We start from the raw sequence: 16,959 nt of genomic DNA, 5'->3' as shown, positions 1-16,959 counted from the left end.
CTTTCCATGCTGATCCACTTATATGCAAAGTTCATGATCTCATTTTTTCTAACAGCTGCATAGTATTCCCAATGGAATACTATGATATATATATATAATATATATATATATTTGGTATGTCTATGAATAATAGATATACCAAAGTTTCTTCAACCAGTCATCTGTTCTAGGGCACTCGGGTTTTTTCCAGAGTCTGGCTATTGTAAACAGTGTAGAAGGGTCCCTTTCTCCCCACATCCTCTCCAACAGCACTTGCTTTTGTTCTTTTGGATGTGTGCCAGTCTCTGTGGTGTGAGGTGGTATCTCATGGTTGTTTTGATCTGCATCTCCCTGATGATTAGTTATGTAGAGCACTTTTTCATGTGCCTTTTGGCCATTCATATCTCTTCCTTGGGAAAATCTCTGTTCATTTCTTCGCCCCATTTTCTGATGGGGTTGGATGTTTTCTTCTTGTAGAGTTCAACCAGTGCTTTATATACCCTTGATATCAACCCCTTATCTGATGGATATTGGGTAAATATCCTTTCCCATTCTGTAGATTGTTTTTGTATTCTGGTCACTGTATCTTTTGCGGTGCAGAAGCTTTTTAGTTTAATGTAGTCCCATTTGTTTATCTCTGTTTCCACTTGGTTGGCCAGTTGCATGTCATCTTTGAAGATACCTTTATCTTCAATATCGTGGAGGGTTTTGCCGACCTTGTCTTCAATGTACCTTATGGTTTGTGGTCTAATGTTGAGGTCTTTAATCCATTTTGATCTGACTTTTGTGCATGGTGTCAGGTCAAGGTCTAAGCCCATTCTTTTGCATGTGGTTGTCCAGTTGTGCCAGCACCATTTGTTAAAGAGGCTTTCCTTGCTCCACTTCACATCTCTTGCTCCCTTATAAAAGATTAGATGATCATACATTTGGGGTTGTGTGTAGGGATATTCCACCCTGTTCCATTGGTTTGCAGCTCTGCCTTTGTTCCAGTACCATGCTGTTTTAATTGTTACCACTTTGTAGTAAAGTTTGAGGTTGGGGAGGGTGATGCCTCCCATCATCTTTTTCTGAAGAATTGTTTTAGCTATCCGTGGGCGTTTGTTGTTCCATATGAATTTAGGATTGCTTGATCCGTTTCTTTGAAGAATGTCATGGGTATCCTTATAGGGATCGCGTTGAATCTGTATAATGCTTTGGGGAGTATTGCCATTTTGACAATATTGATTATCCCTATCCATCAGCAGGGTATATGTTTCCATTTCCTTATGTCCTCTTTTGTTTCATGGAGTATCGTTTTATAGTTTTCTTTGTAGAGGTCTTTTACTTCCTTGGTTAAGCTGATTCCGAGGTACTTGATTTTCTGGGGCACGATTGTGAATGGGATTGCTTTTTTCATGTCCCTTTCCTCTGCCTCATTGTTTGCATATAGGAAGGCCATGGATTTTTGGGTATTGATTTTGTAGCCTGCAACTTTACTGTATAAGTCTATTGTTTCTAAGAGTTTCTTATTAGAGGTTTTAGGCTTCTCTAGATATAGTATCATATCGTCTGCAAATAGTGAGAGTTTGATTTCTTCCTTTCCTATATGGATGCCCTTAATCTCTTTTTCTTGTCTAACAGCTATCGCAAGTACTTCTAGTACTATGTTGAAGAGAAGTGGTGAGTGGGCATCCTTGTCTTGTGTCTGATCTTAGAGGAAAGGCCCTTAGTTTTTCCCCATCGAGGATAATGCTTGCCGTAGGCTTGTGGTAGATGGCTTCGACTATCTTGAGGAAAGTTCCTCCAAAACTCATTTTGGTGAGGGCTTTCATCATGAACGGATGTTGGATCTTGTCAAATGCTTTCTCTGCATCTATTGATATGATCATATGGTTTTTATCTTTACTTTTGTTGATATGATGGATTATGTTGATTGATTTCCGAATGTTAAACCATCCTTGCAACCCTGGGATGAATCCCACTTGGTCACGGTGTATGATCTTTTTGGTGAGTTATTGGATCCTATTTGCTAATATTTTGTTGAGGATCTTCGCATCGGTGTTCATCAGGGATATTGGTCTATAATTTTCTTTCTTAGTGGTGTCTTTGTTTGCTTTTGGTATTAGGGAGATGTGTGCTTCATAGAAACTGTTTGGGAGAGTTTCTGTTTTTTCAAAAAGGTTTATAGTTTTAATTTGCATTCGTTCAGTTATCACTACCATCGAAGTGTCCAGGACCCTTTTCTATTTTTTTTTTTTTTGCCACACCAGGTGGTGCTCAGGGGTTACTCCCAGTTATTTGACAGGGATCATTTCTGGGGGGATTTGGGGTGGAGGGAAAGACCATATGGGGATGCTGGGGTTGAACTCGGATCAGTTGCAGGCAAGGCAAGGGCCCTATGGAAGCTCTCCTGGCCCATGGAGTTTCCATTCTAGTTACCTCTTTCCCCTACTCACTCTCCTACTGGTTGGTAATCTCAGTTTTGTAATCCAAAGCCAAAATAGCTTGTCATCATAAAGATATTGTCCATTCTGTTGCTTTTGTTTCTCTACATACCGCAGACAACAGACATCACCTGGTATTCATCTTTCTCCCTCTTAAATCACTTAACACGGTACCCTCTGGTTCCATCCAAGCTAGGGCATGCATATTAAAAACAAACAAAAAAAAAGATTTCAAAACAGAAGTCCTTCTGTGAGAATCACTCTATTTGCATTTTTATAGAAGAGGGTTTACCTCACTATTTCTTTTTTCTGGGTTTAGGCCCACACCATGTGGTGCTCTGGCCCCGTTCCCAGCTCTGTACTTTGGGGTTCCTTGTGGACAGGCTTGGGAGACCATAAGCACATTGGGGATAGAATCTGGGTCTGCCTGGTCCTTCCATGAGCAAGGCAAGGAAGGGCTTTATGTACTTGCACTAATTCTAACCAACCCTATCTAGCCATTTCTGATTTTCACATCCAAAATAAATAAGCCACGGGAACACTCTGAATAATATCCGTTTTAGCGGCAGGCAAAAATAAATCCATAAATTCTCAAAGAAATTAAGTGGGTGCACTGCCTGCCTGCACAAATATTGTAACTAGCAAAAAGGAATAGCATATGGTAAGATAGAAGAAATCAGACTAAAACTTAGTTGTAAAGAACGTATTGCTTCGGGAAGGACTTATTTCAGGACCACACATGGATCCGGCTGGAACATTTAGGAGGTTTGCGATGCATTGCTCTGCTCTAATGCTGTGGTTGTCAGTGTGCCCAGAAGACCCTTTCAGAAGCAGAATCTTCCCTTTCCCATTGCAGCTTAGTTTTCTCCATATGTTTCAACCCAAACATTTCTCAACGGAAGTGGACGTAGGTTTTAGAATTCAGCTAAAGTCTTTAAAGCCAGACATAGTTACAGTTTCAAAACGGTGCAATTCACACCTCTGCTTTTGTTTTAGAAAGAAAATAGCCACACGATTGAAAAAAACACTGGCGTAAATGGGCTTGTTCCACCCGGGAGGGTCAAGTTTTCCGCTTTAATCACTTAACAGTGGTAAATGTCAGCGTCTTCATATAACAGGTTTAAGAGGGTGAGAGAGTCGGGTGTGTGTGAGTGTGTGTGTGCACACGGAATTTTTTTAGGAGTTAGGGGTGTGTGTGTGTGCGCGTGCGTGCATGCGTGCGTGCGTGCGTGCCAGGGGGTTCTCATAACAGGCTTAAGAGGGTGAGAAAGCTCCCGTAGCCCCAAACTCGGGCCTCCAGCAGAGGCACGAATTGGAGACGCCCCGCCCCGGCTGGGAACGCTAGCGAATGAAAACAAAGAATGAACAAAGGGGGCGGGGTTTGTCTGCCTAGGCGTGGACGAACCGGGCGCGGTCGTAGAAAGCAGAAAGAGCCTCCAGCCCAGGCACGAATCGGAGACGCCCCGCCCCGGCTGGGAACGCTAGCGAATGAAAACAAAGAATGGACAAAGGGGGCGGGGTTTGTCTGCCTAGGCGTGGACGAACCAGGCGCGGTCGTAGAAAGCAGAAAGAGCCGGTACGTGTGTGGTGGTGGTGGTGGGGAGAGTCTTTGCGACAGTGTCGCGCGGTTCGCTTCCGAGCCGTAAAGCTGGCCGCGGAGCCGCCCCCTGCCGAGGCCGCGGCGGACGTGCGCGGCCATGGCGGACATGGAGGATCTCTTCGGCAGCGATGTGGACAGCGATGCGGAGCGCAAAGGTGCGGCGGGCCGGGCCTGGCGGGAGGGCTGCGCCGCGGGGCGTCGGCGGCGGGCGGGAGTCCCGGCGCGGGGCGGGGCCGTGGGGGTTGCGGCGCGCTGAGGTGAAGCGCCGCCCGCGCCTCCGCGAGGTGCTTCTCCTGCGGCGAGTGGCTGCGGGGGCTCTCGGGGGTCTCGGGGGTCTCGGGCGCGGAACGTTGGGGCCCTGCGGTGCCCCGGCACCGGGCCGTCTGTGATGAACGGACATGAAGTGATGGGACTATGGGAGCCCGCGGGGCGCCTTTCGCGAGGGGCCCCGGACACCCATTGAGCGAAGCCCGAGCGTGGCGCCATGGGGAGTTTGAGGTGTCGGGGTAAGAGGGGCCAGAGGCCGGGGTGGGTGAGAGACAGCCGCTGGGCACTGGGCACTTGGGCGAGGCCGTGGCCGTGCCTTCTGGGAGACTCACCGGTGCAAAGAAAAAAAAAACCAAAAAACCTCCCAAAACTGCATTTCCTTAAGTCTCTGATATTAGGGCGCAGGACGGAGGAAATTTGTGTTTGGGAATGAATGAGTGAATGAGTGAATGTGTGTGGCGCGCGGAACTCCCGACCCAGATGTGGGTGTCCTGCTGGACTTGGAGAGCCGCTGTCGCGGCTGTCAGTCGTGAGCAGGCGCCCGACCCACGCTCAGAATTCCTGCCGCCCTCCCGGCTCAAAGGATGGCGCTTTCCACCTTGCAGCGAGGTGCAGGGTCGTGGTGCCGTTTCCCCTCCCACTCCGGCTTCTCCATCCTTTTCACGGCACAGTAGCGTTCCAGGTGGAAATCTAGGGTGAAGGCTTCGCTGGGGCGGGGGCTCAGGAATTAGAGGCCCCCTGATTAGGGAGTGATGACTCCAGAAGTAGTTTTTGTTAGCGTTACTAACGACCCTGCTGTTAGTAGGCCGAGAGTGGAGTACAAAGCCCTGTCACTGTTCCACACACTGGGCTCATGTCTTTGGTGCTCCTTTGTTTTTGTTTTTTCTTTTTTTTTGGCTTTTTGGGTCACACCCGGCGATGTACAGGGGTTACTCCTGGCTCTGCACTCAGGAATTACTCCTGGTGGTGCTTGGGGGACCATATGGGATGCTGGGAATAGAACCCGAGTCAGCCTCGTGCAAGGCAAACCCTACCCGCTGTACTATCACTCCAGCCCCTGTTTCCCTTTGTTTTTACTTGCTCTGTCTCATTCACCTTCTATGTGAGGGAGTCCCTTTCACACTTACTTCGTAGGGTCCATGGTATCTTCTGGCTACTTTGGTGGCTGTTGGACATAAAATTATTGCGGATCTCATCAAAACCCAGTGAAAACCGAACAGCAGACCTTGAGAAGTGGGGAAGCACTGTTACATTACTCTAGCTGATCCAGTCCGGCTCAGACTGCAGAACTGGGTTCAGGACAAAGGCAAAAGCTGTTTCGTCCCCATAGCTGGAAGCCTGCTTCATGAGCGGAGAGGGGAAGGCAGATGGAATAGAGAAGGGGTCACTAAGAAAATGATGGCTGGAGGAACCAGTTGGGATGGGAGATGCATGCCGAAAGCAGAGAATGGACCAAACATGATGACTTCTCAGTGTCTCTTGCAAGCTATAATGCCCAAAAGTAGAGACAAAATATGGGGAATATTGTCTGCCATGGAGGCAGAGGGAGGGTGGGAAAGGGGGGTATACCAGGGATATTTGTGGTGGGGAATGTGCACTGGTGGAGGGATGGGTGTTTGATCATTGTGTGATGGTAACCCCAGTATGAAAGCGTGTAACTATCTCATGGTGATTCAATAATTAAAAAAAAAAAAAGGCTGTTTCGTAGAACATCTGATCTGACAGGGGAATGGGACATTTGCAGGCAGCTGGCAGGAGAGTCCAGAAGTAGAATTTCAGGGCCGGGGCTCTAACACAGCAGGTAGGGTGCTTCAGTGGCATGCGAGGGACCTGGCTTCTATCCTGCACACTCTGTGGACTCCTGAGCCCTGAGCCAGGAGTAAGCCCTGAGGTGTGGGGTCTGGACCACCTCAAGGACATGAGCACTTTTGGCAGTCGTTATAAAGTTACCAAGGTTACCAAGTGAGATGCTGACCATGTCAAGGACATCCCAGTGCACTCCATGGTTCTCTCGCCCAGACTCATCCACCCCTTCTCTCTGGTGTCTTAGCTTGCTTGAAGTGAGCCTGTTTAAAATATGAGTCTCCCACGACAGGCTGTTTCACTCGGGGCGCCCTGGAGGGAGGTGGGTGAGACCCCTCCCTGCCCCAAGGGACTCAGCCCCGGCAACCAAAAACCTACAGAACTCAGTCACTGCCATACTCACAGCTGATGTCCACATGCTCGGGCCGAGCCTCACCCACAAGTGAACCTATTCCTGGACCACTCAGACACTTCATACCACACACCCTACCCATACTCCAAGAGTATCGCACCACATTGGATGGGGTTCAAAGAAGGAGGCAACCAATCTTAGAGGGAAATATGTAAGCACACAAGGCTCAACCTTTAACATCATGTTAACGATCTCTTATAGAAGGGCTTAATGGCCCCTGGGTTAAATACAACAAGCTTCACACTCTTTCCTCTAAGGAACCTTTTTCAGTGGTTTTAGCATTTTCAGTGTTTTTTCATAACCAACAATATAAAATATATTATTTTGGTTCTGCTTTGGAGCAGGGTTTGGGATTTGGAATGAAAACATCTGAAATGTGGTGGGAAGGTGTAATGGTGGTGGGATTGGTTTGAATATTAGCACTGTAGCACTGTCGTCCCATTGTTCATCGATATGCTCGAGCGGGCACCAGTAACGTCTCCATTGTGAGACTTTTTGTTACTGTTTTGGCATATCAAATACGCCACGGGTAGCTTGCCAGGCTCTGCTGTGTGGGCAGGATACTCTCGGTAGCTTGCCGGGCTCTCCGAGAGGGGCGGAGGAATCGAACCAGGTTGACCGCGTGCAAGGCAGATACCCTACCCGCTGTGCTATCGCTCCAGTCCTGTTTGAATATTAAATGTAATCAAATATTGTGAGCTACTTTATAAAATAAGTTTAAAAGATATATGGGGTCTTGGGCTGAAGTGATAGTACAGCGGGTAGGGTGTTTGCCTTGCACTCGGCCAACCCGAGTTCAGTCCCTGGCATCCCATATGGTCCCCCAAGCATTGCCAGGAGTAATTCCCGAGTGCAGAGACAGGAGTAACCCCTGAGCACTGCTGGGTGTAACACAAAAAGCTATATATGTGCATACACACACACACACATACATATATATGTATATATATGGAGTCTGTTTTCTGCATCAAAATGAGGAAAATACGGTCTCCATACTTCCTATATTGCCAGTACCCACCTCTCCGCTTACTCCAATGCTTACCTCATATTTCTTAAGGAATTGGATGTGCAGAGGCAATAGAAATTGCAGCCTCAGCGCTTTCCCATTGCCAACGTCCATCCGGGGATGTGATGGAGCTGCTCGCTGTTCTGGCCTTGCACAGTCATCCTAGTAAGCCTTTCTCTGTCTGACCACCAGATAGTAGGGCGCTGCAGGATTTGCCTCCCAGTCTGTCTTTGGAGGGTGCTCTTGGTCCTAGGAGGAACGTGAAGGGTAGGTCCTTGCTGTCATGCCTAGTGTACATCATTATCACCCTGGGCATTCTCTTAGCGAAACAATGGCTTATGCCCGGAGGGGGTGTCGCTGAACAAAAATATAGAGAGGCAGAATTCCTACCTAGGCTCAAAGTATATTGTTCATGTATAAATGTGTGTGTTATTTTTTGGGGGGAGGGGTTCCTGCTAGCTCAGTGGTCCTACGATGGCTCCCAATGGTGCTGGAGGTCAGGGGTGGGGGTAGGTCGGGACGATGGACCAGGTGGTACTGGACTGACAGAAGCAAAGTATGTTCTCCAGCCCTGTGAGCCATCTTTACAGCCTCTAGGTCTTTTTCACTTTGTTTCAGAAGTGCCTTCCCAAAAGCCTTGGCATCGCTCTCGTAGAAATGTTAAAGGTGGTTTTTTTTTGTTGTTGTTGGTGGTGGTTCTCAGGGCTTAACTCCTGGCACTGCTTAGGGAGTGATGGGGTTAGGGGTGCTATATGTGTTGCCAAGAACCTAATGGCGGTCAGCCCTGTGCAAGGCTGCATCCTACCCATTCTGTTCTACCCATTCTACCCATTCCGTTCTACCCATTCTACCCATTCATGCATTGTACCTTCTCTCTGCTTCCCTGCAGGTGATTCTCTTTATGTTAATGAAGGTAACATTTCTGGAAGCTCCTGAAGATGGGGGGCAGCCGTGTGATTAGAGGAGAAGATCTGTTTTCATCTTCTCACCTTGTGGGAGGAGGGGCCTGGGAATTGAGATCTGTTGCCAATAATTCAATCAGGTAGGCAGGCAGGCTGGGTAATGAAACCTCTCTAAAGGGCCCCAAAGGAAGCACTTTGGAGAGCTTCTGACTGGGTGAGCAAGAGACGGTTCAGGGAGAATGTGCTCCTAGAGAGAGTATGGCTCAGTGCGGGGGCAACTCCTGACAGTGCTCTTAGAGGATCATGCAGTCCTGGGGAATCCTTCATGCAAAACCTCAGTCCGTCAAATGTAACTAATGTTATAGTCCAGGGAGATAGGACAGGGGTTAAGACATGCCTTGTGCATGTTGGACTTGCCACCACACAGGGTACCCTGAGCAGTACCTGGGGTGGCTCCCAAAACAAAACCCGAAAAAACCCAATCAACTAACTGCTTGTTACAGGTCTGCTTTACCTTGACTTCATTCTCGTCCATTATGTGTTTCTAAAGGAAGTAATTAATTTCATTTAAATTTCCTAATTTGCTTGTATACAGTTGTTTGTGTGAGTGTCTTGGTTTATGTTGTTTCCCAGCAGTGCTTGGGAGCTGGGAGCTTTATGCTGGGAAGATGGTTTGGTCCCTAGGTCCAGAGGTCATAACTGGACACACCAGGCAGTTGGGAGTGCGGATACACACTGTAGTGGACTCTTTTTTTTTTTTTTTTTTTTTTGCTTTTTGGGTCACACCCAAATGCTCAGGAATTACTCCTGGCAGTGCTTGGGGACCTTATGGGATGCTGGGAATCAAACCCGGGTTGTGCAGAGCAAACGCCCTACCCGCTGTGCTATCAATCCAGCCCCAGTAGTGGATTCTCTTAATCTTTATTATATCTGTAAAGTCTGTAGTAATGCAGTCTGTAGTGTGGAGACCATCTTTATTCCTAATTTGTTACGTGATTTTTTTGTGTTTCTTTGGTCTGTCTAGCTGATGGTTTGTCAAACTTTTGGTTTACCTGTCTCTTATTACTGTTTTTATTAATTTGTCTCTGCTCTAATATTATTTCTTCTGCATGTTTCGAGTTTAATTTTCTTTTTCTGGTTTTTGAATCACACCTGGCAGTGCTGGAGCCTTACTCCTGACTGTGTCAGGGCTTACTCCAGGCTCTGTGCTGAAGAATTACTTTTGGCAGTGCTTAGAGGACCTTTTGAGGTGTTTGTATTAATAATACCTTCCTTCAGGTTTTTTTTTTTAATTTTTTTTTTTTTGAGTAAAAACATTTTATTTGTAGGGTTTTAGAAAGGGGAAGGAGGGAAAGAGAGTAATGCGCTCAAGGAGAACCTGGGTTTCTCCAAAGGTAGAGAGAGGCCCAGTATACGTCTCCAGAGGGGAGATGCGGGCGGCACATCTATTATTGTTTTAAGTATTTGATGGCCCATCATTAGGTGCATATATGTTTTAAGAGTTTGAACTTTTTTGGTGGGGGGGCACACCTGATGAGGCTTACTTTGGCTTTGTGCTTAGGGATCATCACTCCTTGTGGGCTCAGGGGACCATATTTGTTGCTGGGGTTCAAACCTCAGTCCGCTGTGTGCAAGGCAAGCGCCCTGCCCGTGCCTACTATTTCTCCAGTGCACACTTCTTAAATATCAATGCTTTTCGAAATGACCATCACTAGTCCTTTATAGTCTCTTGAAATGTGAAGTCTGTGTTGTCTGATAGAAGTACAGCCACCCTGGGCTTTTTCTGGTGGGGGAATGGTGTTGGGGCACACGTGTGGTGCTCAGGGTTTACTCCTGGCTCTGTACTCAGGTATCACTGTAGTGGGGCTTGGGGACCATATTTGGTGCTGGGGATTGATCCCAACTGAGCTATTTTGGATCACCAGCCTTTTGTAAAGGAGTTGTTTGCCTGTAAGATTGTTTCCCAGTCTTGACTTTGAGCTCATTTACCCTGGCTGCTTAGATGTGTCTCTTGTAGGTCGCAGGACGTTTGATTACATTTTCTGATCCATTCTACCACTCTTGTCTTCTTGATTGGTGAGTTCAGGTGTTGCTATTGAAAGAGTCTGTTGGAATGGAGGATGTTAATGCCATCGTTTTTTTGTAAATTATGCTTGTTTGTAAGTTTTGTTTGGTCTTTTAAAGAAACTTCTTTAATGCTTCTCGCAAAACTGGTTTCAAGGGTATTAATTCCCCAAGCTGCTGCTTGTCCGTGAAGCTGTGTATTGGTCCATCAGATCTGAGTGATAATCTAGCTGGATATTCTTGGTGAGGTGTTCATTTCATTTAGTTTTTGTTTGATATGTCCCACCATTCTCATTTGACTTGTAGTCTCATTTATAGATCTGCTCTGAGTCTTATGACAGTTCCTTTGTAAATTCCTTCTTTTATCTTGCTGAGATTTTGTGTATGTGTGTGTGCGCGCGCATGTGCCATACCAGGCAGTGCTCAGAACTTACTCCTGGCTCTGCACTCAGGGATCACTCCTGGCAGGACTCGAGGACCATATGGGATGCTGGGGATCTACCTGACTCGGCCACGTAGCTGTACTATTGCATCAGCCCTCTCTGCTTTCTTCTGCTTGTACTTGTGCTTTGCTAACCACCTGCTGACTACCTGCCTCGTCATCTCTGAACTCATTAAATATCCTCCCCAAGGTAGTTCTAAAGTCATCAGAGGGTACAGAGCTGGTTGGTCCTGGTAGAACCTTCTGTGCTTTCATTTTCACTCGTTCAGCTTGGTGGACCAGTGTCTTCTCCATTGTGTTTTCTGTGCTCCGAGGGTGAATTTTTAGGTGCCCCACTGTGAGTCCCTGGGATTAGACTGAGTGTTGCTCTTTTCCTTCCCTGCATGTCCTTACCTGGAGACGGGAGGTGTAGTGTATGTAGCTTACGCGGCCTTGCTTCAGGGCACAAGCAAAGGCAAGCGGAGTCATGGGCTCAGGGTGTGGGCGTGGGCCTGGAAGGCTGAGTGAGCAAGCAGAGGGTCTGAGATTTGGATTGTGGGATGCAGGGCATGGAGGCTGTCAGGACCCAGGGGGAAGGGTAGGGAACCTAGGGTTTTTGTTTTATGTTATATATTTGTTGGTTTTTTTTTGTGTGTGTGTGTTTGTTTGGGCCACACTCAGTGGCTCTGCACTCAGGAATTATACATGGTGCTGCTTGAGAGACCATATGGGGTCAGAACATAGTCAGCAGCGTGTAAGGCAAGCATGCTACCCATCGTACTATCTCTCCAGCCCCCTGCTCTCCCTTCTTGATTAACTTTGCTCCTATTTGCTGCAATTTTTAGTTCGTTTCCAGCTTACTGAGAAAATGATTCTAACAGTGTTTGATATTTTCTCTCGCCCCCTTCCCCTCTTCTCCCAGTTTTTGATGTTAAAAAAAAAATTATTGCTTCTGGGTTGGCATCAACTTTTGTTATTCTTTAACTTGCCTTTTTTGCTGACCTTTTGTGCTTCTGTGATCTCTTAGATTCTGATTCTGGATCTGACTCGGATTCGGATCAAGAGAACGTTGCTTCCGGCAGTAATGCTTCTGGAAGTGAAAGTGATCCGGAGGACCGGGGAGAAGGAAAACCAAGTAATAAAGAACTGTTTGGAGAGGACAGTGAGGAGGAGGGGGCGTCTCAGCATAGTGGCGGCAGTGATAACCGCTCGGAAAGGTCAGACAACAGGTCAGAAGCATCAGAGTGTTCCGACCGGGAAGATAACGACCCCTCAGATGTTGATCAGCACAGCGGGTCCGAAGGCCAGAACAACGATGAGGATGAAGGCCACCGATCAGACGGGGAGAGCCATCACTCGGAAGGCGAAGGTTCTGAGAAAGCACAGTCTGACGATGAAAAGTGGGGCCGAGAAGACAAAAGCGACCAGTCAGACGACGAGAAGATGCAACATTTCGATGACGATGAGCCGGCACAAGCCTCCGACGAAGATAAACTCCCGAACTCAGACGACGATGAGAAGATGCAGAACACAGACGATGAGGAGAGGCCTCAGCTTTCGGACGACGAGAGACAGCAGCTGTCGGAAGAGGAGAAGGCCAACTCTGACGACGAGCAGCCAGCAGCTTCTGATAACGACGAGGAGAAACAGAATTCTGAGGACGAAGACCAGCCACACATGTCTACTGAGGAGAAAATGCAAAATTCCGATGATGAAAGGCCCCAGGCCTCAGATGAAGAAGCCAGACATTCAGACGACGAAGAGGAGCAGGAGCACAAATCAGGTAGAATACCGATGGGTCTTGAACTGCGCTCCTAGCGGTCTCCAGACACACTGCTGACGTCCCTCTGTCATTCCGTCATCAACCTGTTTGAAAGAATTCTGTCCCTCCTTTCCAGCCCTCTTTCAATTTTTATTTATTCATTTATTTATTTTGTTCTTGGGCCACACATGGTGATGCTCAGAGGTTACTCTTGGCTCTGCACTCAGGAATTGCTTCTGGCGATGCTTGGGGGACCACGTGGGATGTTGGGGATCAAGCCAGGGCCGGCCATGTGCAAGATAAGTGCCTTACCCACTGTACTGTCGTTATGGCCCTCAACCTTTTTTTTTAAATTTAAATTTATTTGGGTGGTGGGTTTAGGGGCATTTCTTGTGGGTGCTAAAGGACCATGAGGTGCTGGAATTGAATCCAGCTTTGCACATGGAAGGCACGTGCTCTAGCTTGGTGAGCACTCTCTCTTGCCTGATGGTCAGAATTCTTTCTGTTTTTTATTTTCTCTTTCTCTGTATTTTGGGCCACACTGGTGGTGCTCAGGGCTTACTTGGCTCTGCACTCAGGAATAACTCCTAGCAGTACTCTGGGGTCCATATGGGATGATGGGATCAAACCTGGGTTGGCTGCGTGCAAGGTAGACACGCTACCCACTGTCTCATTCCTCTAGCTCCAAGATTATTAGAATTCTTTTAGCTCAGACTCAGCTTCCCAAATGGTTGGCAGAGTAACATAGAACTAGAATGTGGTAAGGAATCATACAGTCCATCTTGATTAACTGATTGACTCATAACTATTGCTATGGTGATTCTGTTGATTTTTGTAGTTGTTAAGGCAAATACAGCATCCAGAAATGATACATTCTTCCATTATAGCTGTTTTTACCTTTTTTTTTGGGGGGGGGGGTTGGTTTTGGTAAAAAATCTAGCATAGGGGTTGGAGCGATAGCACAGTGGGTAGGGCATTTACCTTGCACGTGGCCAACCCGGGTTCGAATCCCAGCATCCCATATGGTCCCCTGAGCACCGCCAGGAGTAATTCCTGAGTGCAGAGCCAGGAGTAACTCCTGTGCATTGCCGGGTGTGACCCAAAAATTAAAAAAAATATATCTAGCATAGAACTCTTAGGTTTCAGCAGTACTTTTCTAGTCCAAATTTTTCTGCTTCAGAATCCAGTGTTATTTTTATTGACTTTATTTCTGTTATCTGAAAACACTCCCTCATGCTGATGCTGTCTCTTATGCATCATGGCCCTACCCTATTCCTGACCCCTGAAAAGTACTGATCTGTCACTAAATTTTGTCTTCTACAGTGTACCTGTATATATGGAATCAAATAGTGTATCTGTCTGTAGACAGCTTTTTTTCCTTTCTTAGTATGGAAAATGCATTTGAGATCCATCTAAATTATGACATGCTTTTTCCCCCCCTCTTTGGGTCACACCCAGTGATACTCAGGAGTTACTCTTGGCTATGCACTCAGGAATTATTCCTGGTGGTGCTCAGAGGACAGTATGGGATGCCGGGGATCGAACCCGGGTTGGTCATGTGCAAGGGAAATGCCTTACTCATTGTACTGTTGCTCCAGCTCCAATTGTTACATGCTTTGATAGTTCATTTCTGTTTGTTGCCGAGTAGTTTCTCATTGTATGGGTATAATACTTTATACCCCATTGTTGCTTTCATTTTGTTGATTTGGGGGAGGTTTACTTGAGGGATTGAATATGTGGTCCCACGGATCGAACCAGGGTTAGTTGCATGCAAGGCAGGAGCCTTAGTCTCTACTATTTTCTGGCTTTCCAGTGTCACTTTTTTGGGGGTGGGAGTTTGTGCTACACCCACCAATGCTCAGGGCTTATTCCTGGCCTTGTCGTCAGGGATCTTTCTTGGCAGTGCTATTGGTGCTGGGTCAGCTATGTGCAAGGCAAGTGCCTTCCCCGCTGTACTATCTCACTGGCCCTTCAATGTTGCCTTTAAAATACAAAATTTCAAGTTGTGTGACTGCAGTTATATGGAACTTCTCATTCTTTTCTTTATAGAATCTGCAAGGGGCAGTGATAGTGAAGATGAAGTTTTAGGAACAAAGCGCAAGAACGCAATTGCATCTGATTCAGACGCGGACAGTGACACCGAGGTGCCCAAAGGTAATTCTGCTACCTAGATGTGTATATTCACGTAATCTCTATCTACGTAGGTGTATCTGTTTTTATCCTTCTTCATTTAATTAGAGATATTCAATATCCTGGGCTAAGTCTATATCAAATTGCAAGACTCAAAGCAAGAGTGTGGTTATACCTGGTGTGCAAAGGGAAGTAAAGCAGATACGAGAAGCTGCTCATGCTTAAAGTCAGAGAATCTACTTCAGTCCTTGTTAGTCACTATGCTCAGGAGGCTGGGCCTCTGGTTGGGGTGGAGGTGGCAGTAGTCATTCTGCGGTATCAGCAATGACAGTTCCAAGGCAGCTTTTCTTGGTTTTGGTGGGGGGCGGGGAGGTGGTAAAGGTGTTTTGGGACCGCACCTGCCAGTGCTTGGAGAACCACTCTTAGTGGTGCTCAGCAGATTGCAGTGTCTGGGATTGAACCTGGGCTTCCTCAGGCAAGTCTGTGCTCCAGCTCTTTGAGCTTGCTAATTCGCTCACCCTCCCTCCCTCCTTCTCTTTATCCTTCTCCCTTTTTCTCCCTCCCTCCTTCCCTTGTCTCCTCTCTCTCTTTCTCTCTCTCTCTCTCTCTCTTTCTCCCTCCCCCTCTCTCCCTCCCTCCCTCCCTCCCTCCCTCCCTCCCTCCCTCCCTCCCTCTCCCCTTCTCAGGGCAGCTTATCATTTTTATTGTTTTTGTTTTGGGCCACACCTGGAAGTTCTCAGGGCTTACTCCAGGTTCTGTGCTCAGGGATAACTCCTGGTGCAGCTCAGGGGACCATATAGAGTGCTGGGGATTGAACCCAGGTTGGCCACATGTAAGGCAAGCGCCCTACCCACTGTATTATCTCCCTGACCCCATGAGGGCAGCTTATAACAGGTTAATAATAAAGAACCCGATTTATTTATATATTTATTTAGTTTTTTTTGGGCTTTTGGGGTCACATTCAGCGATGCACAGGCTTACTCCTGGCTCTGCACTCAGGAATTACCCCTGGCAGTGCTTAGAGGACCATATGGGATGCTGGGAATCGAACCTGGGTCGGCTGTGTGCAAGGCAAACGCCCTACCTGCCGTGCTATAGCTCCAGCCCCTAATTTTTTTCTAAGATATGATTTCTAATAAAGAGTTCCTAAAAACCCAATGTTAGATGAAGTAGGTTTATTTCCAGGATGACATGTCTGCCTCGGACAGTGCTTTAGGTTGATACCTAGTATGAACCTGGCCCTGGTTCAATCCCTGGCACAACATGGTCCCCTGAACACCATTGGTTGTGGCCCTGGAGCTCCCAAGCACTGCAGGCATGATCCTGGTGGTCCCCAGCATCACATGCCCTGGGAGCATCACCGTCTCCTCAGGCCCTAACATTGAACCATCTTGCCCGATTGTCAAGAATTAATGGGAGTAGCCCCTTAGGCTCCCTGAGCACTGCCTGGGAGGTTCCCCCGTACTCCCAGGAGTGTCTTTTACGTACAGATACATTTTTTTGATTTTGATTTTGGGACTACACCCTTAGTGCTCAGGGATCATTCCTGGCTTTGTGCTCCAGATCACTCCAGGCAGAGCTTGGGGGACTGTATGTGGTGCTGGGAATCGAACCAGCTTCGGCTGCATGCAAGCAAGCAGCCTTTACCCACTCACTGTACTTTCATGTCGGTCCCCAGATAAACTTTCTTTTTTTTTTTTTTTTTTTTTTTTTTTTTTTTTTAATTTTTATTAAATCACCATGTGGAAAGTTACAAAGTTCTCAGGTTTATATGTCAGTTATACAATATTCAAACACCCATCCCTTCACCAGTGCCCAAATTCCACCACCAGAAACCCCAGTTTACCCCCCGCCCCCACCCCCTACCCCCTACTGTATAACTAATGAATTTCACTTCATTTTTTCTTTACCTTGATTACATTCCATAATTCAACACAAAACTCACTATAGTTGACATAACTCTCTCTCTCTCTTTTTTTTTCTCTTTTTCCTTTTCCATTTTTTTTTTTAATTTTTCCCCCTCATCCCCCTTCCTGCGCCTCATCGTATGGTGTACTCCACGCCACGTTGGCCAGCGTGGGGCTTTTGCTTAGGTCATAGTCCAGAGGTGGCTGTTACATTAAGAACCTTCAATATTTCAACAAAAACTTACTGTTATTATTTGGAGTTTCCCCCCCAAGTCTGACCTGT

The 16,959-nt window shown here is 47.0% G+C and overlaps 1 protein-coding gene across 1 annotated transcript in view; it reads left to right on the top strand.

Moving 5' to 3' along the window:
• Positions 1-3,988: 3,988 nt before the first annotated feature.
• LEO1 (LEO1 homolog, Paf1/RNA polymerase II complex component) overlaps positions 3,989-16,959 on the top strand; it is a 30,505-nt gene continuing 17,534 nt past the window's right edge. The window contains exons 1-3 of the mRNA XM_055133784.1: positions 3,989-4,157; positions 11,905-12,660; positions 14,689-14,793. Coding sequence (XP_054989759.1) covers positions 4,100-4,157; positions 11,905-12,660; positions 14,689-14,793 — 919 coding nt within the window. The 5' untranslated portion in view covers positions 3,989-4,099. The remainder of the gene's footprint in view (positions 4,158-11,904; positions 12,661-14,688; positions 14,794-16,959) is intronic.

This window comes from Sorex araneus, chromosome 3 (assembly GCF_027595985.1).
Source record: "Sorex araneus isolate mSorAra2 chromosome 3, mSorAra2.pri, whole genome shotgun sequence".
Lineage (NCBI taxonomy): Eukaryota > Metazoa > Chordata > Mammalia > Eulipotyphla > Soricidae > Sorex > Sorex araneus.
The sequence above is the reverse complement of the archived record's forward strand: the minus strand, read 5'-3'. Positions and strand labels throughout refer to the sequence as shown.